The sequence below is a fragment of the Erinaceus europaeus genome, chromosome 11 (genome assembly GCF_950295315.1).
Source record: "Erinaceus europaeus chromosome 11, mEriEur2.1, whole genome shotgun sequence".
Taxonomy (NCBI): domain Eukaryota; kingdom Metazoa; phylum Chordata; class Mammalia; order Eulipotyphla; family Erinaceidae; genus Erinaceus; species Erinaceus europaeus.
Window position 1 is genome coordinate 62,867,195 of NC_080172.1, and position 22,278 is coordinate 62,889,472.

Below are 22,278 nucleotides of genomic sequence, written 5' to 3' on the forward strand. Positions count from 1 at the left end.
ACTAATGAGAACAGATTTTAAAAAATTATTAGTGATTTAATATTGATTTATAAAATTTTAAGATAACAGTATAATACTTTTCCCACCACCAGAGTTCTGTGTCCACTTTCTGTCTGTTGAAAAATGCATTAGTTTTCCCAAGATCAGATAGGAGCTAACTATTATTTCTGTAACTATCTATATATGTTTGTCTTTCTCTTTCTTTCCAAGTCACACCTACCACTTTGGAGTGTTCTTCCTTTCCCCTACCCCCTTCTCTCTCTAGGTCCTGATGATATTGGAGTTCAGAGGCCTTTGGTCATCTTCCCCTAACATTTATCCTTCTGGGAGTATGGATCACAATTCCTTTTTTTTTTGTCACCAGGGTTATCACTGGGACTCAATATTTGCACAATGAATCTACCGCTCCTGGTGACCATTTTTTTCTTTCTATTTTTATTTGACAGGACAGAGAGGAATTGAGAGGGAAAGAGGGACAGAGGGGCAGAGAAAGACATCTTCAGACTTACTTTACTACTCATGAAGATTCCCCTTGTAGGTGGGGAGATGGGGCTCAAACCTAGCTCCTTGTCCTTGGTGATATGCACACTTAAGGGTGCACCACTGCCTGGGCCCTGATTAAAATTCTTCCCCCCCCCCCAAGATTTTATTTATTTATTAATGAGGAAGATAGGAGGAGAGTGAGAAAGAACCAGATAGCACAATGGTACTTGTGCTGCTGGGGATTGAACTTGAGACCTCATGCTTGAGAATGCAATGTTCTATCCATTGCGTCACCTCCTGGACCACCTGACCAAAATTCTTTATGGGGTGCAGAAGGTGGAAGGTCTGTCTGACATGGACATTGGCAGGTCAATCCATACCCCTAGCCTGTTTCTATCTTTCCCTAGTGGGGTAGGGCTCTGGAGAGGTGGGGTTCCAGGACACATCGGTGAGGTCATCTGCCCAGGAAGTTCAGGATGGAATTGTAGTAGCATTTGTAACTTGGTGGCTAAAAGACACTAAGATATAAAGTAGGGCAAAATGTTTAATAAACATGAGCCAAAAAGTAGGAATAGAGCAGATTAGGAGTAGGACTTTTGGGGTAAAAAGAAGCTAGGAAGTCTATTTTAGATATGTTCTTAGGGGCCCATGACTGGTATTTTTTTTAAATTATCTTTATTAATTGAATAGAGACAGTCAGAAATCAAGAGGGTAGGGGAGATAGAGAGAGAGAGAGAGACAGAGAGACACCTGCAGCCCTGCTTCACCTCTCACAAAGCTTTCCCCCTGCAGGTGTGGACCTGGGGCTTGAACTCGGGTCATCCAGGTGCTCCACTACCCGGCACCTATGACTGGTAATTTTTGCTGGAGCTTGACAGCTAATATTGTCTGGGAAGATATAATTAGAGCTGAGAATAGGACTAGAAAGCTGGATCAGGGCAGAGAGTAGCTCCCAAACTTGAAGAAAATATATAATACAGTTAGCTGTTTACAACGTTGATCTGACCCAGAATCCATTTATATTCATATTTAGCAGAGGAACCTATATAACCTCTGAGTACCTGTCAGTCTGTGTTTGCAGGAGGACAGATTTTTGAGACTTCTGAAATATGGTTGCAGTAAATCTCATCTTGAAAGTTAATGGGCATATTATATACTTGGAATATAACTCTAGAGGTGAACAGAGTAGAAGGTGGCATGGTTTTTGTTTTGGTTGTCTTGGCAGATGGAAAACCTTCCTTTTTGGGGCTGGGGAGACAGCATAATTGTTATGGAAAAAACTCTCATGCCTGAGGCTCCAATCCCAGTACCACCATAGGCAGAGCTCAGCAGTACTCTGGTCTTACTCTCTGTATCTGTCCCTCCTTCTCTTTCTCTCTCATTAAAATAAAATAAATAAAATATTTTTTAAAGAAATTCCTGTAAGCTGTTGACTCACAGCAAATTTCAAAAATTGCACAGGCCAGATAGAGAACAGAGTGTTAGAGCATAAAGCTTACATGTCTAATACTCCAGAGGTCCCAGGCTCAGTTCCCAGCACCACCTTAGGCCAAAGCTGAGCAGTGATTTAGTATTTTGCTCTTCTCTCATAAAAATAAATCTCTAAAAAGAAAATAGAAAACTTTAAAAAAAATGTTATTTGTTTTATTTGGTAGAACAGAGAAATTGAGATGGGGGGACATAGAAAGGGAGGTAGACACTGCTTCACCATTTGACCTTTGTGAAGTTTTCCTTCTGCAGGTAGGGATGGACAGTATAGGGATGGGGGAGGCTTGAACCTGGATCCTTACACATGGTAACATATGTACTTAACCAGTTGTGCCACCTTCTGGCCTCTATGGAAAATCATTTGTACTTATGTTTGTGATACATTAGAGCTACATTGTCCATCTTTCTTTCTGCCTGGCTGTCTTTTCCATGTTAGACAGAGCTCTTGAACATGATCGACAATAAGGTTCACAATGTTTAGAGCAGGGGACACTTTGGATATGCCAAAGAACTCAACGAGGCCTACATCCAGGGTAGGCTCTCTAGATGTGCTGACTGGAGTCACTTCCACCTCACAACACCTGTAGCCAGCTATTCTGTGAATAGGCAGTAACTATTTAGAAGTCCTCTTAAAGTTGGGGTTGTTTGAGAAGCATCAGAGTTTAACATCTAACTATTAAAATGTATTGTTGTGTGAAGCCACGTGAACAAAAGAATATACGATGACTGATTTGTCAAAGCTTGCTAACCACCTCCATAGATAACTTATTTTAATTTTATTTCAGATAAACCATTATTTTTTTTAAAAGGAATGAAAAGCCATCTTTTTGCTTTGTTTTCCTTTAAAGGGATCCAAATCCGGTGTGTGTAGTGGCTCTCCAATCCTGAATATGTTGAGAAGAGACTCAGAAAGTACCCGCCATGACTCGGAGACAGAGGATATGTTATGGGACGACCTGCTGCATGGCCCAGAGTGCCGGTCATCTGTCACCAGTGACAGTGAGGGTGCTAATATGAATAACCTTCACTCAGGAACCAAACGGGACCCCAAAGAGGATGTTTTCCAGCAGGTTTGTAAAGATCGTGATAGTCATAGTCAATCTCTGTTGGGTACTCACCATATGCCAGTGACTGTATTATCTTGTTTAACTTTATAGTAATCCTTTATATAGATTCTGTTATTGTTCCTTACTTTGACAGGAGGTAACTAAACAGCTTATAAGCAAAGATACCTTATCTCAGGGAAATGTACTTGAGTTGCCCCAACCTAAAAATTTCTTCCTGATTTTTTTTCCCATTTTCTTCAGAATAATCTTCATGTTCCTTTTATTTGTTTTTGACATTCAAAACAAACTTTCAGTAAGATACATGACTTTCACTAATAGAAGGTAACAATGCATCACATTAAAAACAAAGCTTTGTAGGAGCTTACCAGTTAGGGTGTGTGCCTTGCCATGTACTTCTTCCAGGTTCCAGCCTTGGCATCTCATGAGAATTACTATGGAACTAAAGGAAGCTCCAGTGCTGTGTTGCTTCTTCTCTGTCTCTCTATATCTGCATGAAAAGGTGGCCCTGAGCAGTAAAAATGCACATGCATGAGGTATTATTCCTACTGAAAGGGGGGGGCACCTTTTAGGAAAGAGTCAGGTGACTCAGAGGTTAAAAATTATTAATGCTTTAATAGTGGTTTACAAGATTATAAAATTACACATTGTGCATGTGTGTATACACACACACACACACACACACACACACATTTCCATCCTGTACCCACCACCAAAGTTGAGTCAAGGATTCTTTAGTAATGATTAGGAAATAAGCAATTGTTTGTATTGCTTACTTTATGTGAACTATATTATAAAAATACTCTTATCTTATGAAATGTTTAATAAAAAGATATTTTTCTCTAGTTGTCAGAAAGGTAACTGAGTGAAATTATACTAGCAATAACATTAGCAAAAAAAAAAAGAAAGAAAGAAACATTAGACTAAATCTGTTATTGTGTTAGAACTTTTCTGTTTTGGCAAAAGAATATCAGATCTTGTGTTCTCCTTTTCACCTTTGACTGTTTAGTCTAGCTATATAATTCAAAAATATTATATACAAATATATAAATAAGTCTTTTATTGCTATACTGTAGAATTAAGAGTGATTTTTGTGGGGAGGCTGGATGGTAGGTAGCAGTGTGTTAAGAGCACATAGTATGAAGTGCAAGAACTTGCACAAGGATCCCTGTTCGAGTCCCCAGCTCCCTACCTGTAGGGATGTCACTTCACAAATGGTGAAGCGGGTCTCCAGGTACCTATCTTTCTCCCCCTTCTCTATCTTCCCCTCCTCTCTCAATTTGTCCTGTCCTATCCAATAAAAAATGGAAAAAATGGCCTCCAGAAGCAGTGGGTTCATAGTGCTGGCACTGAGCTCCAGCAATAACCCTGGAGGCAAAAAAAATATGTACATAATTTCCCAGTATCTATGGACTAATGGATCTAAATGAAGCTCTCATTGCTTACTAAAAAATAAGTGATTTTGTTTGGGAAAAATGCTATGCAAACTGAAATACACTTATGCAAAATTTAGTTATATTAGGTATGATTCTACCTTTAATTATTATGTTTGTAATTTTTTTAAAAGACCCTGAAAGTAACTGCTTTTTTTTTTTTTTTTTTTTAAGATTTGCTTATTTAGGGTTGTGGAGATAGCATAATGGTAGTTTAAGTGATTTCTATGCCTGAGGCTTTGAGTTCCTATGTTGAATCCCTGTGGTAAATAGAAAAAGAAAAAGGTTTGCTTAGTTTGATTAGTTAAAGAGAGACAGTATAACAAAAGCAGAGCATCACTGATTTATATAGTGCTAGGGATAAAGCCACAGGTACTCACATATGCAAACCCTGTTTTCTGTGGCTGGCAACTTCCTAGCTACTCAGTTTCTTTCCTTGGGCAGGCGAGATAGCTTACCAGGATAGTGCACTTGTGTTTGTCTTGTTTATTCTCACTGGTGTTATTGCTGGGGCTCTGCCAACACTATGAATCTATCAGTCTTGAGGCTTATTTTTCTTTCTTTTTTATTTTATAGGACAGAGAGAAATTTGAGAGGGGAGGAGGAGATAGAGAAAAAGATGAACACTTGTATACTTGTGACATGAAGCGTACCCCTTTGCTGGTGGGGAGTGGGTGGCTTGAACCTTCTGCATGGTAACATGCACGCTCAACCAGGTGGGCCACCGCCACCCCTTTTGCAACTTTTTTTATGCTCACAATCCAGGTTTGAATTTGGCCCCTGCATCACTGGGAGAAGCTTTAGTGCTGTGGTATCTTTCCCTCCCTTTGTCTCTATTTCTGTCTCTGAAAAAAAGTTCACTGGAGCATTGAAACCCTGGTGATGACAATAATATATATATTTTTTAAAATTTTATTTTTATTAATGGTTTAAATAAATACAGTTGTTGGTACATGCATAGCTTTTCTCAGTATCTCTCTTTTTCCCCCCAGAAGATGTATTATATTTATAAAATGGAAATATTGACAAGACCATAGGATAAGAGTGGTACAGTTCCCATCACGAGAACACTGTATCCCCTCCTCTCCCCTGATAGCTTTCCTATTTATCCTTATGGGGGTATGGACCTAGGATCATTATGGGGTGCAGAGGAAGGGAAGACAGAGGGGGAGAGAAAGACACCTGCAGACCTGCTTTACCACTTGTGAAGCGACTCCCCTGAAAGTGGGGAGCCAGGGGCTCGAACTGGATCCTTATATCAGTTTTTGCGCTTCACTCCGTATGTGCTTAACCTGCTGCGCTACCGCCCAGCCCTCCATGATCATTGATTATATGGTTTATTTTAATGTAACTGACTTCTCCCACTTCCTGAAATCTACCTTTTCTCATGTGCTTCTGGGCCTTTACACACATACTGGGATCTTTGCCTGTAATGCACATTTCTCCAATATTGTTTCCTTTTTGTTTTTAGTGTCTTATCATATCCCCTTGTATTTCTCTTCAGTTCTCTTATCATACTGTGTAACAATTTTATTTATGCCTCTTTCTTGATTTTGTAATCTTCTTGATGTCAAGGAACACATCTGTATTACTCTTCTGTGTATCCATATACCGTGTTGCATAGTAGGAGCTTAATAATTTTTTCCTTTTGCTATCCATGAATAAATTAGTAAGGGCTCATCAGTATTATGTTAAACATTGTGATAAAAAAGGCAAGGAAGGAAAGAAACATGCCAAATATGCTATATATATATTCTAGTCTAGGGTCATTATGGGGTGCAGAAGGTGGAAGGTCTGGCTTCTGTAATTGCTTCCCTGCTGAAAATGGGGGTTGACAAGTCGATCCATACTCCCAGCCTGTCTCTCTTTTTCCCTAGTGGGGTGGGGCTCAGAGGAAGTGCTCCAGGACACATTGCTAGGGTCATCTGTCCAGGGAAGTCTGGTTGGCATCATGGTAGCATCTGGAACCTGGTAGCTAAAAAAGAGTTAACATATAAAGCCATATAAATTGTTGATGAATCATGAACCTAAAGGCTGGAATATTGCAGATGAAGATTTGGTGTCTCCATTTTGGAAACAGCTATTAGGTCTATTTTAGGTATATTCCAAAGGGTTCATTACTTTATTAGTTTTTGCGTGAGCCTGACATCTGATATGCAGGTGGACCCAAGTTATTATCTGGGGAGATGATGTCATGGCTGGAAAAGGGGCTAGAAAGCTGCATCAGGGAGGAGAGTAGCTCCCAAATATGGGAAAGGTGTATAAATATTGTTGACTGTAGACCCCACCAGTTTGATCTGGGGCCCATATTCATTATAGGAGCCTATGTAACCTCTATATCCCTGTAGGTCCAAACTTGCATTCTGTGATCATCACAGGAACATTCCAAGTTGCACCAATTTCAGGACCCATCTTCTTCAGGTGGTAGGTAGAATATGTTATCCAACCCCTCCTTCAGAGGATGGAACATTCTCTACCATTGTTGATCTACACTGAGGGCAAGGTGCTATGGAGGCCCCCAAAGGGTTCCATTATGTTGTTCCTGATGGCGATAACCAGTGATAATGGGGATAGGGATCTATTTGAGGTCTAGTCTCATTGTGTCTGTGTGGGAATCCCAGGACTCCCTGACTAGGACCCCAGCTGGTGGGGTGGCCTTAAGAGTCATCATTAAAGTATGCCCTTATTCAGCTTTTGTAGTCCTTACTTTGATAAGGTTATCTTTGAAGTGACTGTGGGAAGTGTAATAGGAAGTAGGTGAGGAGGGTATCTAGGTCTAAATAGAAACTATTTTATTAGGAACTTTATGGTGTCTTTTTAGGTCTTTCTACTTGCTAGCTTTATTTAGTTACTTACTGCAAACTATTATGCACTTTTGCTTTAATGTATATATTTTGCCCTACTTTGTGGAGGATACATGTGTACATCTGCCCTATCTCATGGGACCTGGTCTATATCTAGATTTTGAGGCTTTGTTAGGAATTGGACCACCTGAAATGGAATTAAGGAGTCCTATGAGAAAGGAAAGGTCTGGGTTGAGTAATGACGCTGAAGGGTTGACATTCCATGCCTGATGTCTCTGGACCCATTCCAAGTGAAGCATGCTGAGGTGGTACTCATTGCATTGAATAGGTTGGGATCAGCAGATACAGTATCAGTTGGTATGAATTGAAAGAAGCATGCTGGAATGTGAGTCCCACCCTAGAGGTTCCAGGACTGGGGGAAATTTGGGCATTATAGAAGTGGGATGTTCCTGCTGTCTTAGGGTTTAAGAAGGCAATAGATAGTTACTGCTATAATCAGATTATTTGGCAATTGGGTTTGACTTTGAAAATCTCATTGTTAGGATTTGCTGTATCATACACAACCTCACCATAATTTGTCCTTTGATGTTATTTATATATATCTGTATTTTATAAAGTAATGTCACTGGTTACTTCTGCTCTCCTGGTCTAAGCTTTTTGGAGAGTCAACATTTCAAAGACTCAGCCTATGATCTGTACATTAAAAAATTTGAGACATTCAATCAATTTTCCCCCTCTCCTATTAAATAGTGATTTATATGACTGCAAATTAATAGGAGTATACATAAAGACCATTCCCAACACCAAAAGACTGTGTCCCATCCCATCCTCCTCCCCCGGTGAAGCTGAGCATCCACCCTCACCGTCCACTCAGAGATATTTACTTTGGTGCCCTATTCCAAACTCAGATCCTGCTTTGAGTTTCCTTTTTGTTCTTCTTTCTCAACTTTTGCTTATGAGTGGGATCATCCCATACTCATATATCACAGCTTTCTTAGCCACTCATCTGTTGTTGGGCCCCTGGTTTGCTTCCAGGTTTTAGCTATTATGAATTATGCTGCTATGAACATAGGTGCACACATATCATTTTGGTTGGATGTTATGGAGTCCTTGAAGTATATTCCTAGGAGAGGAATTACTGGGTCATATGGAAGGTCCATGTCTAGCCTAGTGAAGAGTTCTCCAGACTGTTCTCTACAGAGGTTGGACCAATTTACATTCCTACCAGCAGTGCAGAAAGGTTCCTTTGTCCCCACAACCTCTTCATCATTTGTTGCTGCTGTCCTTTTTGATGTATGACATTCTTACAGGGGTGAGGTGGCATCTCAGTGTTGTCTTTATTTGCAGTTCTCTGACAATCAGTGACCTGGAGCAGTTTTTCATGTGCTTGTTAGCCTTTTGGATCTCTTCTGTAGTGAATGTTCTGTTCATATCCTCTGCCCATTTTTGGATGGGGTCATTTGCTTTTTTGTTGCTAAGTTTTCTGAACACTTTGTATATTTTGGTTATTAGTCTCTTGTCTGATGTATGGCATGTGAAGATCTTCTCCCATTCTGTGAGGGGCTTCTTTGTTTGAGTGATGGTTTCTTTGCTGTGCAGAAGCTCTTAAATTTGATGTAGTCCCATTGATTTGTTTTTGTTTTAGTCTTCCTTGCAATTGGATTTGTATCATAAAAGATGTCCTTGAGGTTTAGGTGGGAAAAGTGTTTCACCAATGTTTTCCTTTAAGTATTTGATAGTTTCTGGTCTAACATCCAGGTCTTGGATCCATTTGGAGTTGACTTTTGTTTTTGGTGAGATAAAGTGCTTCAGTTTTGTTCTTCTGCAAGTTTCAACCCAGTTTCCCCAGCATCATTTATTGAAGAGAGCCTCCTTTCATTTAATATTTTGGGTCCCTTTATCAAAAATCAGATGTCCATAGGTGTGCTTTTCTAGTATTCTTTTGCTACTCTGGAAATCATTTCCTCATCAATACTCCATGAATATACCAGATTATGTACTTTTAAATGCTTAGAGAGGGAAAATGAAGCAAAACCAAAAGCAAGCAGTCAAACAAGCAAACAAACAAACAAAAAAAACAAACAGATGTCTAGACAGGGAAACATTTAGATTCCCTCCAGGTAAGAAAATGACTTAGTATACCAAAAAAGGACCAAAAAAACCCCATCATCCTTGAGTTGGTAATTGAAATGTTGAGCTTAGGGATAGAAGTGAGGAGACTGAACATTGGCAAATGTAGCATGGGAGCTGGACAAAAGGAGGAGAAACCCAAATGAGAGAGCTAAAGAGTGAGTGGTAAAAGTTTTATATTTTTCTTTTCAGAACCATTTATTCTGGCTTCAGAACTCAAGCCCGGCCTCTGATCGAGTTAGTGCAATAATCTGGGAAGGGACTGAGTGCAAAAAGATGGATATGTCTGTGTTGGAAATAAGTGGTATCATCATGAGTAGGGTAAGATATTTGATATATTTTCAGATTTTGAATTTCAGTACAGTGGTCAGCTAGTCTAGTGACCAAAACACTGTGACTCTGCTTTTGAAATATAGGAAGTATTTTTTAAATTGTGTAGTCTATTTGGCAGTATTAGAAATTTTTTTTTAGTGTTAAAAGGTCTCTTTGTAACCTGATTAGTTGTTCAGTATACTCTACAAATATTCCTTAACTTATTTAAGTCTAATTTTAACAATATCTAAAAATCATAAATTTGTGTCATTTTATTTGTACTTAAAAAAAATCTAAGTAGTGTCTAATAAATACTGCTTGACAACTCTACTTAGATATGCAATAATGACAAGCATTTAAAATTAATCCCCAGGTTAACGCATATCAGCAAGGAGTAGGTTATCAGATGCTGGGAAATGCTGTCACTGTTGGATTAGCATTCTTTCCTTTCTTATATCGACTTTTCCGTGAGAAGAGCCTTGACCAGCTAAAGTCCATTTCTGCTGAGGAGATCTTGACTCTCTTTTGTGGCGCACCACCTGTCACACCTATTATTATTTTGTCTATAATTAATTTTTTTGAACGATTGTGTCTTACATGGATGTTTTTTTTCATGATGTGTGTGGCTGAGAGAACATATAAACAGGTGGGTAGAAAAAAATAAGCAAAACTTCTTATCTCTGTGGAGATAACATGATATTCCTTTGAGTTGTTTTTGCCCTGTCTTCTAAAGCTAATGTGGGCCATGTAGCATTGATAAGTGGATTTCCTATATTTTAGAGTTTAACACTTGTGATGTTGTTTATTCACAAGTGACATGTCATAATCTTAAATATTGCTGAGTTTATGTAGGAGTGGCTTAGCTAGGCTCCTAGCTGACTCTAAGCATCTGCACCTCAATGTGCCCTTGCTCTTATCTCTACTCTGCGTGATAACTCTTAAACTGATAACGTTTCTGTGAAAAATGGTCCAGTGAGGAATACATTTATTGGAGCTGGATAAGAGTTAGGGATTGAGAACTTACTATATTGATGGTATGAGCAAAAAATGTGATTTTGAATGGAAATATAATTTGAAGGTTAGCTAGAATTCTCTATAAAAATTGTATTTTTGAAGTTGGGATTCACTAAGTTCTACTAAGAACATGTTTTGTAAACATCACTGAGTGAACCATATTGTGTACAGGGTAATGATCTATTGATGACATTTTCTTGCTGTCTCAATGATCAGTGATTAGAATTGCATAGTTTTTAAGCATGCTTTATGTTACTATTATTATTTATAATGATAAAAATACACACTCAGAAACACATACCTACAATGTATTTTGTGTGTTTTTTTAACCTTCTGTAGAGATTTTTATTTGCAAAACTCTTCAGCCATATTACTTCTGCCAGGAAAGCTAGGAAATATGAAATACCTCATTTCAGACTTAAAAAGGTGGAGAACATTAAGATATGGTTATCACTTCGTTCCTATCTAAAGGTGAGTTTGTTTAACAATAGACTAGAGACTGGAATATATGGAGAACATGTTTATTTGAAATATCTGGCTCTAGATCTGCAGTAAATAGTGTAGTTTCATGACAGATTATAATGATGGCCTGGCTTACTGGATGCCAAAATGGAAGTAATCTGTCTGCAAAGCTGGCAGGGATAAGAATACGAACGTTTAAAAAAGTGGGATGGGGAGAGGGGAAAAATTAAATGGCTGGGACAGAGTGATAAATTTATCATTTTACCTTTGTATGATTTCTGTGTGTGTGGTGGGGGCAGTAATCTAGCTACAATGTGTAATTGAATCAGTCACCTTAGTTTTGGGACAGCATGGTCTCAATGAAAATGCCCTAAATTGATGTCAAGTCCTGTGTCAGAAGCTAGTTACTAATGCTTATTTTCATATTAATGTAGTAAAACCCAGAGTGTTATAATGAGAGGGCTATTGCTATCTCTGACATTAAAACATTAACATGTGTGTCTCACTCCACAGAGACGTGGTCCACAACGCTCGGTTGATGTGGTTGTCTCTTCAGTTTTCTTACTAACACTTTCGATTGCTTTCATATGTTGTGCTCAGGTAAAAATTTCATATCTATTTTAATGAAAAGTGGAAATTCTGTTCAAGTGTTCACTGTTTTAGACCAATTTTTTTAAATATATGAATTTTTAAAATTTTATTTATAAAAAGGAAACACTGACAAAACCATAGGATAAGACGGTACAACTCCACACAATTCCCACCACCAGAACTCCGTATCCCATCCCCTCCCCTGATAGCTCTCCTATTCTTTAACCTTCTGAGAGTATGGACGCAAGGTCATTGTGGGATGCAGAAGGTGGAAGGTCTGGCTTCTGTAATTGCTTCCCATCTGAACATGGGCATTGACAGGTTGATCCATACTCCCAGCCTGCCTCTCTCTTTTCCTAGTGGTGTGGGGAAGCAGAGCTCCAGGACACATTGGGAGGGTTGTTTGTCCAGGGAAGTCTGGCCGGCATCATGCTAGCATCTGGAACCTGGTGGCTAAAAAGAGAGTTAACATATAAAGCCAAACAAATTGTTGACTTATCATGAATCTAAAGGCTGGAATAGTGCAGATGAAGAGTTGGGGGGGGGTTTCTCCATTTTGTAGATAGCTAGTAGGCATATTTTAGTTATATTCCAAAGGGCCTGTGGCTATACTAGTTTTTGTTTGTTTGTTTGTCTGTTTCCCTGAGCCTGAAATTTGATATGCAGGTGGATCCAAATTATCATCTGGAAAGATGATGTCATGGCTGGAAAAAGGACCAGAAAGCTAGATCAGGGAAGAGAGTAGCTCCCAAATATGGGAAAGGTTTATAAATATTACTGACTGTAAACCCCACTGATTTGATCTGATCTGGAGCCCATATTCAGCTTAGGAGCCTATGTGACCTCTGCATCCCTGTAGATCTGAGCTCACATTTTGTGTTCATGAGTAGGAACATTCCAAGCTACCCCAGTATCAGGACCCATCTTCCTCAGGTGTAGCATAGAGTATGTTGTCCAGTCTCCCTTTGGAGGATGGAACATTCTCTACCTTTGTTGATCCAAGTTGAGGGCAAGGTCCTATGGGGGATATGAATTTTTTAAAATTTTTTATTTATTTTCTTTTGTTGACCTTGTTGTTTTATTGTTGTAGTTATTATTGTTGTTGTTGGATAGGACAGAGAGAAATGGAGAGAGGCGGGAAAGACAGCAAGGAGGAGGGAAAGACACCTGCAGACCTGCTTCACCGCCTGTGAAGTGACTGCACTGCAGGTTGGGAGCCAGGGCCTCGAACCGGGATCCTTACGCCGATCCTTTACGCCGATCCTTGGCCACATGCACTTAACCCACTGCGCTACCGCCCGACTCCCAGGGGATATGAATTTTTAATATGTCTACTTTCTTTTGCTGTTTTCAGTACTCATTATTTTTTCTAAGTTTTGGAAAATGAACAAAGATGAATTTGAAGTGCTTTTTTAAGATCTAAGATCACTCCAATTTTAAGTTGATTTTTAAAAATTTTTTATTTAATGCAGTGCTGAGGAATGAACCCAGGGCTTTGCATATGTACAGTATTGCTGAGTGCCCTCCCTGGGCCAATTTTTAAAATTCTGAATTTGAGGGAGAATGAGAGGAGAGAAAAAAAATCTAAGACAAGAGAGGAAAAGATACCACAGACCCACTCTACCTTCCTTGGAGCTCCCCCTGGTGCTGTCTTTGGTGTTACCATGTGGAGCCAGGACTAACCCAGGCTCTTGACACATGGTGAGCATGGTGAGGTGCCTGTTCTACCTGGTGACCTATCTTCTGACCCCTAATTGATAGTTTTTGGCTAATTATATAGCTGTATCATACTATGGTGGTTTCAAAATGGTGATCTTCTAACTCTGTCATTTCTTCTATAATTATTAGTTATCACTTGTATGCTACAACTTTCCTATTCATTCATTCTTACTTTTCATTCACTAGATTATTATCTATTTAATTTTAGTCCTAAATTGTTCCAGATTTGGCTATTGAGAGACTTAGAAGCCCCTTCCTGTGTCCTTTGATAGGACCTTCTGTTGTTGAAGTATCCTATATTCTTATTCATTTGTGGTGGTGGGCCGTTTATTCTGTCAGTCATTGATAGAGGTGTGCTCAAAAATACTATTACTGTGAATTTCTCTTCTTCCTTTTATTTTTGTCAATTTTTGCTTTACACATGTTGACATTATATAAGTATAGGTGTGTATAGATTTAGAATTGTTTTTTCATTTCTCGACTTGATAAGTATATATTCCCCTCAGCTTCCATCCATGTTGTCTTGAAAGGCATAACTTTTTTTTTTAATAACTGAGTGATCTTCCATTGCATATGTGTGTGTGTACACATCTATATAACTTTCTCAAGTATGCAGTTCCTGCTTTTTATTTTAATTTTACACATAACTCCACAAGAGGTAATGTTCTTTGCAGTTGGCTTTTCATTTGTATTTACCTACATATTTACCTTTTCCATTTACTTTTCATTATTTCCTGTATTTCTTTGTTGGGAAAGTCATCTCCATGGGTATAGGCTGGGGGATGACTTCAGTTATTTCTGGCTGTGTGTGTGTGTGTGTGTGTGTGTGTGTGTGTGTGTGTGTGTGTACTTGATTTTATAGCTGTTTGGCCATGTATTAGCTGTTGCTGTGCAACAGATCATATCACTTTACTGAACATGTGAGCCCACATTGCTGGTGAAGTCTGAACCTGACTAAGCTAAACATAAACCCTTTTTTGTAAACTAGAGCTAAAGTTTTGAGATATTAGTGGTAGATTTTGGAGAAGTTGGTAGGGTGGGGCTAGTGGGGTACCATGATCAAGTAAAGTCAGTAAAAATTGGGGAGAATGGGGGTGGAGTGGATAGCTTAATGGTTATGCAAAAAGATTCTCATACCTGAGGCTCGAAGTCCCAGGTTCAGTCCCCTGCACCACCATAAGCCAGAGCTGAGCAGTGTTCTGGTTAAAAAAAGAAGAGAGAGAGAAGAAATTAAAGCTAGAGGGCAGCAGTAGGTGGTGATCTTGAAAGGTGATATGATTCACTAAGGAGAGTGGAAATGGGCCCCCAAATACTAGAGCAGCTGCTTCATGACATTCTGTTTTTCAAAAGAGCTGTAGTGGGTTTCTGTGACAATTTTCTATATATGTGTCAGTAAATTCTACTTTGTCTTAGACTCTCTTGAGTAAATTACTTTTAAATCAGCATGACATTAAAAGATTAAAAAAAAAACAAAACCCCCAAATTGGCACACTGTAGGCACACTGTAGTAAGTGTAACTGTTGCTGCTGCTGCTATTCAGATGGTAACATGGGACAAAAACAGATCCTCAACATTTTTTAGTCACACTAGTGGGATAGGCCATGGATGCATATTTTAAGGAGCTGTATAGATCATAACCCAAACTTAGTATTTTGAAAAATGGTCACCATAAAGATATGATTGTACATACTGGTGGTTAAAGAGTCTAGAAATATACTTGTTTCATTTTGCTTGTTTTCCTCTCTTGTTACTTCAGACTCTTGCAGGCTTTCAGGAAGAGTAGATTATCTAGGAGGTTTAAGAAACACACAGTGACTAATAAGACCTTATGAATATTAAGACAATTCTGCTTTAGTTTCTTATAACAGTTTCACAATTGTTAGAATAAAAGGAGTAACTATAAATTAATTGTAAGACAAATGGAAAAGTTAAATTGTTTTCATGCTTTGAATAGGTTCTCCGAGGACATAAAACTTTCCTGAATGATGCTTATAATTGGGAGTTTTTGATCTGGGAAACGGCTTTACTACTTTTCTTACTGCGCCTGGCCTCATTGGGATCTGAAACTAATAAGAAGTACAGCAATGTTTCAATATTACTTACTGAACAGGTACTAATTGTTCATTGTTCATGTCAGTCTGTTTCAGTAGTTAAGAGATAGCGCAATATATTTCGTGATTCATGCGTAAGGCTAGTTGTTATCACTTACTACTTATGGCTCTTTGTCCTAATTATTTCCTCCTTATAAAATAAGGGTAATGTCTTTTCCACCTGCACTCAGAATTGTTAAGAATCAAGATCTAGTAGATTGAAAATACTTTGTGGGAGTTAGGGAGGTAGTGCAGCAGGTAAAGCACAGGTAGCACAAAGCGCAGTGTAAGGAATTTCGGTTCGAGCCCCAGCTCCCCACCTGCAGGGGAGTTGCTTCACAAGCAGTGAAGCAGGTCTGCAGGTGTCTATCTTTCTCTCCCCCCTCTGTCTTCCCCTGTTCTCTCCATTTCTCTCTGTCCTATCCAACAACGACGACGGCATCAATAACAATAATAATAACCACAGTAATAAACCAACAAGAGCAACAAAAGGGAATAAATAAATTTTAAAGAAAAAAAGAGGGGCCAGGTGGTGGCGCACCTGATTGAGCGCACATGCTACAATGTGCAAGGACCCAGGTTCAAGCCCCTGGTCCCCACCTGCAGGGGGAAAGCTTCACAAGTGGTGAAGCAGGGTTGCATGTGTCTCTCTGTCTCTCTCTCCCTCTGTCACCCCCTTCTCTCTCCACTTCTGGCTGTCTCTATCTAATAAAGATTAAAAAAAATTTTTTTAAAAAAGAAAATACTTTGTATACTGTACAGGTATTTTTTATTGGAAGTAATGGAGCAGACTTTTTTAAAAATTGGGGGATTGATTAATGGCTTAAAGTTGACAGTAAAGTACAGTTGTTTGTACACGAGTAACATTTCTCAGTTTTCCACATAACAGTTCAACCCTCACTAGGTCCTCTTTTGCCATCATGTCCCAGGACCTGACCAAACCATCACCACCCCCCACCTCCCTACCAGAGTCTTTTACTTTGGTACAATACACCAACTCCAGTCCAAGTTCTGCTTTATGTTTTCCCTTCTGTTTTTGTTTTTTAACTTTTGTCTATGAGTGAGATCATCCCATATTCATCCTTCTGTTTCTGACTTACCTCACTTAAGCATGGAGCAAACTCTTATTATTTGTTTATTTATTTATTTATTTTGCCTCCAGGGTTATTGCTGAGACTCAGTGCCCGCAGTACGAATTCACTGCTCCTAGAGGCCATTTTTCTTATTTTTGTTGCCCTTGTTTTTGTTGTTGTTATTGCTGTTGTTGTTGTTGGATAGGACAGAGAGAAATTGGAAGGAGAGGGGAAGACAGAGGGAGAGAAAAGACACTTACAGACCTGCTTCACCACTTGTGAAGTGACCCCCCCCCTACCCCCAGTTAGGGAACCAGGGATTTGAACCGGTATTCTTGTGCGGGTTCTTGCACTTTGTGCCATGTGCGCTTAACTTGCTACCCTACAGCCTGCCCCTGATTGATTTTTTTTTTTTTCAGAGCACTGCTCAGTTCTGGTTTATGGTGGTGCCAGGGACTGAACCTGGGATTTAGGAGCCTCAGGCATTAGAATCTCGTTAAGTAACCATTATGCTACTTATCCTCCTCCCTTTTTTTTTTTTTTTCAGTTCACTCAGCTTTATTCTTTGCAGTAGTTGCTGCTACTAAGAGGGGGGGATGAGAAGGGTTACTCAGAATATATTTGCTATTTTTTTCATGTCATAGCAGTTTATTTGTTCATGTATTCTATAGTGTGTCAAATCTATGATTTGCTATATATAGCACATATATCATTTGCTCATAAATCCCCCATACACAGGGACTGTGCGGGGCTCACCCGGTAGGGCGCACATGCTACCATGTGCAAGGACCCTAATTCAAGTCCTCAGAAGCTGCACGTGGGGTGGTGCCGTGTTGCAGGTGTTTCTTTCTCCTTCTCTGTCTTCCTCTCTTTCTTTTTTAATTTTTTGTAATTTAAAAAAAGGAAACACTGACAAAACCATAGGATAAGAGGGGTACAACTCCAAACAGTTCCCACCACCAGAATTCCATATCCCATCTCCTCCCCTGATAGCTTTCCTATTCTGTATCCCTCTGGGAGTATGGACCCACCAAGGTCATTGTGAGATGCAGAAAGTGGAAGGTCTGGCTTCTGTAATTGCTTCCCCGCTGATCCGCCTCCCCCTTTTAAATTCTACATGAAGTAATAGATCTCTAGAGATTATTTGTCCTTTAAATATGTTGAATAAGTTCCTTGAATTTCATTTGTATCAGTAATACCCTACAATATATAAATAGATACTTAAAAATCTTTCTTATAAATGCAAAGTTGTATTTACTTGCTTTTGTTTAATATGTGGTACTGAGACCTTGTGTACCACTTCCCAACTGGCTGTTTTCATTTTTTCTTTTTTTAAGAGGTAGGGATGGACACTGACTTTCTAGCCTGCTCCCAAGGTCCCATTACCTTTTTTTTTGCTTTAGATAGATTAGAGAGCAAGGGTGGAGTGAGGAGTGAGAGTGTGTGTGTGTGTGTGTGTGTGTGTGTGTGTGTGTGTGTGTGTGTGTGTTGGGGGATAGGGTAATAGACTGTCAGAGAGAAAGAGAAAAGACACCATAGCATTGTTCTGCAGTCTGGTTGTGCCCTGCTGCTGTGCTATTGGGGTGCTTATATGTGCTATTGGGTTTCTAACCCAGAGCCTTGTTAATGGGAAGGTGTGTAGCTCTGTAGGGTGAACTACCTCCCAGCTGTCACTAAATTTTATTTTTCCTTAAAATTGTAGTGGAAAATTCTTCCTACTCTGATTCTTAGCCAAAAGGCAGAGAACTGATTAAGAATTCTTTTGATAAAGGAAAAAATAAGTAGTAAATTTAAAGCAGTTGTCTTCTTCCATTCCGTGGATGTTTTTTTTTTTAATTTTTTAAAATATTTATTTTATTTATTCCCTTTTGTTGCCCTTGCTGTTTTTTTTTGTTGTTGTTGTAGTTATTATTGTTGTTGTCGTTATTGGATAGGACAGAGAGAAATGGAGAGAGGAGGGGAAGACAGAGAGGAGGAGAGAAAGATAGACACCTGCAGACCTGCTTCACCGCCTGTGAAGCGACTCCCCTGCAGGTGGGGAGCCGGGGCTCAAACTGGGATCCTTATGCCGGTCCTTGTGCTTTGCGCCACCTTTGCTTAACCCGCTGCGCTACAGCCCGACTCCCTCCGTGGATGTTTTAATAAAACTGTTAGATGGGGGCAAACATGTATATGTTAATCTTCATGTTGTAGATATAACAGTACAGTTTTCATCTTTACATTTTTTTTTTTTTTTACCGCTTCCTCATTATAAAATTTTCTTTGCCAAATGTGACTGATGAGGGCTAGAGTGTGTGAATTACAAGCACCATAGAAATAGCTGCTGAAATTTGGAACTTTGAGGCATTTGCAAAGAAGTTCAGTCAGGGAGTGCATGCCTTGATGTGTGAAGCCTTAGATTCAGTCCCTAGTCGCCACTAAAATTGATAAAATAGATAAAAATTTACTGGAAAACATAACTCTCACAATCTGCCAGACTTAATGCTATATATACATGTATATTTTTCTGTGAAATTTACCTTAATCTCTATTCCTTTCCTTAGATTAATTTATATCTTAAGATGGAAAAAAAGCCAAATAAGAAAGAACAACTTACTTTAGTAAACAATGTATTAAAGTTGTCCACCAAACTGTTGAAAGTAAGTTTTAGCCTGTCATACACTTTTCACTACTATTTAAGTTCAGTGTTTTACTTTTTGGTGAAGTCCCTAGTAATAGGTAGATTCCAGGTTGTGTGGATTAAAAATGCCTGTTGGATGCTTTGGGGCTAGTGACTTTATTTGAAAAAAAGAATCCATGTTGTTACCCATGTTCTAATGAATGCTTATGCCTGTCACACTTATTTTTGAATTACATTAAAAATCACAGATGTTGTATGTCTTTTATCTATACATGAATTCACCTAAAAATCTAACCAGTGGAAAAGTAAGTTAAAGTCCTTTATCAGTCTTTTGGAAGGTAGCTATTAGTTGTTAAAGAAAGACAGCCTGAAGTTTTCATCCTCAAAGCAAGATTTAAAGAGCAGTCCAGGAAAATCACTGTTGAGAAGTCATGTATTTCATCTTGGCTCTTTCATGTTTTTTGTAGGAACTGGACACACCATTTAGACTTTATGGACTGACCATGAACCCCCTTATTTATAACATCACACGTGTAGTTATCCTTTCTGCTGTCTCAGGTGTTATAAGTGATCTTCTAGGATTTAATATAAGAGTAAGTGTGACTTCCAAACTGTAGCATCTTCCTTAGTCATGAGATGATACAGTAACCTTTGCTGTGTGTGTCTGTGTGTTTGCTCAAACCGGGATCCTTATGCTGGCCCTTGTGCTTTGCGCCACGTGCACTTAACCCACTGTGCTACCCCCCAACTCCCAGATTTTATCATTTAAAACCAAAAACGTCAAGTTTTAATCTTTTATCAGTTTAATAGTTTGGGCTGAGTAGTGGTCTTCTTCAATATAGGGATATATACAGAGAGAATGAATGAAAATCAAAAACACATGATGAACTGTGGTGTGTAATTTTTTATCTTGAAATTTTAAATGTCTTTTTCTCTACTTTGTCCTGTGCTTGCTATTGCCAGAGTGAATGTTTTTATGTTTCCTAAAAGGACTTATGTAATTGGTTTGAAGGTGGTGTCAGTGTACCCGCAAATCACCTGTTTGTCTTAAAATGAACTTATTTTCGTGACTTTTTTTTTCTTTTAGCTGTGGAAAATTAAGTCATAAGCTGAGCCATATGTCTGGACTTTCCCCTGCTGACACCAGTAGTTACCACCCATGGAGGGAAGAGACGGCTGCAGAAACCATGATATCCATCTGCTTATTCATACCTCGGGCCTCAGCGCTGCCTAACCTAACACATGGTGTCATAAGAAGAGCAAATCCTTTTCAACCTGGGCTTGCATGCCATAGACTCTACATTTTATATTTTCATGGTCTTCAAACAATATAAATAGCCAGGAGACTAAAGACTGTTATGGGAACACAGGAACAACTTTTTAAGTTAGGAAAATTGATTCTGGGCATGTCAGTGTTGTGACGGTATTTACTGGAAATAGTCTTTTGGGTAACTCTGGTAGATGCCCAAAGCATGAAACAAATATTCTTTATTATAAATATGTAAATTCAGTACTTTTCTATATAGGACATTCTATGGAATTGGAGATTTCATTTCTCTAACAAAGAGGTCAAATTAAAAATATTTTAGGCTGAACCCAAATAAAAAAAATTTACTGGAAAGTTGCAATTTCTAGGCTTTTTACTTGGTGGTGTTGACAAAGAGGAAAAAAAAAGCCTTTTAAACTGAGTTTCTGTTATACTATGTAGAAATTTTTACTGTGTAATTCTGAAGTTAATCCAAAGAACTGTGTAAGTGTTGATAGAAAAGTCAGGCATATAATATGCCTTGCAACGTAGCATGAGAAGTTTCCATGTGGGCATACTCACCCATGTTCATCACACAACATGCTTCTGTATAAATCATCTGAGCTGTGTTTCCCATCTGAGTTCTGAGTGAGGCATTATCTGTTATACAACTCAAATGTATCAAGCTTTCAGTACAAATTCAGGTACTTATTACCTGTACTCAAACTATGCCTTCTATTATTTGCCTTCTATTATGCCTTTCTATTATTATTCCTATTCGTATCTCACACACACACACACACACACACACACACACACACACACACACACACACACACACACACACACCCTTACCCTTGTTAATGAATACTCTATTATAGTCTACTTAAAATGCTTTCTCAGTTACCTACTTGGAAGACTCTCTGATGCCTCAGCTGAAAGCCTGGACATTTTAATGGTATTATTTGTGAATTTTTAAATGGAAATGATTTAGAAACTTAGCTATTGCATGTAAAGCATGTACTCATGCAAAGTCATTATATTTTGAAGTTTAAAGATGAAGTTTCTTGAATCCTGGGATTTAGGTCAGTCAAATCTACTAGCTCCATAATGTGGAGCAGGATACTTAATATTTTGCATCTCAATTTCTTTCAGTGGGGGATAATTACCTAATAGAGAAGTTAGGGTTGAGTGAGATTATCACATAGGTACTTAACAAAGATAAAGTATTTTAACACCGAGGAAATCTACAATTAAGTATGTTATTACTATTTTAAAACTTAAAAAAAAATTTTTTTTGCCTCCAGGGTTATTGCTGGGGCTCAGTGCCTGCTCTACAAATCCACTACTCCTGTAGCCACTTTTTCCATTTTTGGATAGGACAGAGAAATGGAGAAAGGAGGGAAAAACGGGGAGAGAAAGACACCTACAGACCTGCTTCACCACTTGTGAAGTGACCCCCCTGCAGGTGGGGAGCTGAGTGCTTGGAACTGGTATTCTTGCATTGGTCCTTGTGCTTCCCTATGTACGCTTACCTGTGTGTCACCACCTGGTCCTGTTTAAAAACTTTTTAAAAAACTTGGGGCCAGGTGGTGGCATACCTGGTTAAGCGCACACATGATGGTCCACAAGGACCGTGTTCAAGCCCCCGGTCCCCACCTGTAGGGGGAAAGCTTCTTGTGTGGTGAAGCAGGACTGCAGGTTTCTCTCTATCTCTCCCTTCCTCTCTCAATTTCGCTTTGTCTCTAT

At 38.9% G+C, this 22,278-nt stretch overlaps 1 protein-coding gene across 8 annotated transcripts in view; it reads left to right on the forward strand.

Moving 5' to 3' along the window:
- Positions 1-20,904, forward strand: part of PHTF1 (putative homeodomain transcription factor 1) — a 67,741-nt gene extending 46,837 nt beyond the window's left edge. For 3 of the 8 annotated variants that reach the window (XM_007530192.3, XM_060201851.1, XM_060201852.1), the window contains 9 exons: positions 2,820-3,041; positions 9,595-9,723; positions 10,088-10,360; positions 11,068-11,199; positions 11,704-11,790; positions 15,455-15,610; positions 19,207-19,302; positions 19,751-19,876; positions 20,371-20,904. In XM_007530192.3, coding sequence (XP_007530254.1) covers positions 2,820-3,041; positions 9,595-9,723; positions 10,088-10,360; positions 11,068-11,199; positions 11,704-11,790; positions 15,455-15,610; positions 19,207-19,302; positions 19,751-19,876; positions 20,371-20,391 — 1,242 coding nt within the window. In that variant the 3' untranslated portion in view covers positions 20,392-20,904. Of the gene's footprint in view, positions 1-2,819; positions 3,042-9,594; positions 9,724-10,087; positions 10,361-11,067; positions 11,200-11,703; positions 11,791-15,454; positions 15,611-17,082; positions 17,159-19,206; positions 19,303-19,750; positions 19,877-20,370 lie in introns of those variants that run through there. The other 5 variants (XM_060201855.1, XM_060201854.1, XM_060201853.1 and 2 more) reach the window with 5 other exon arrangements.
- The last annotated feature ends 1,374 nt before the right edge of the window (positions 20,905-22,278 follow it).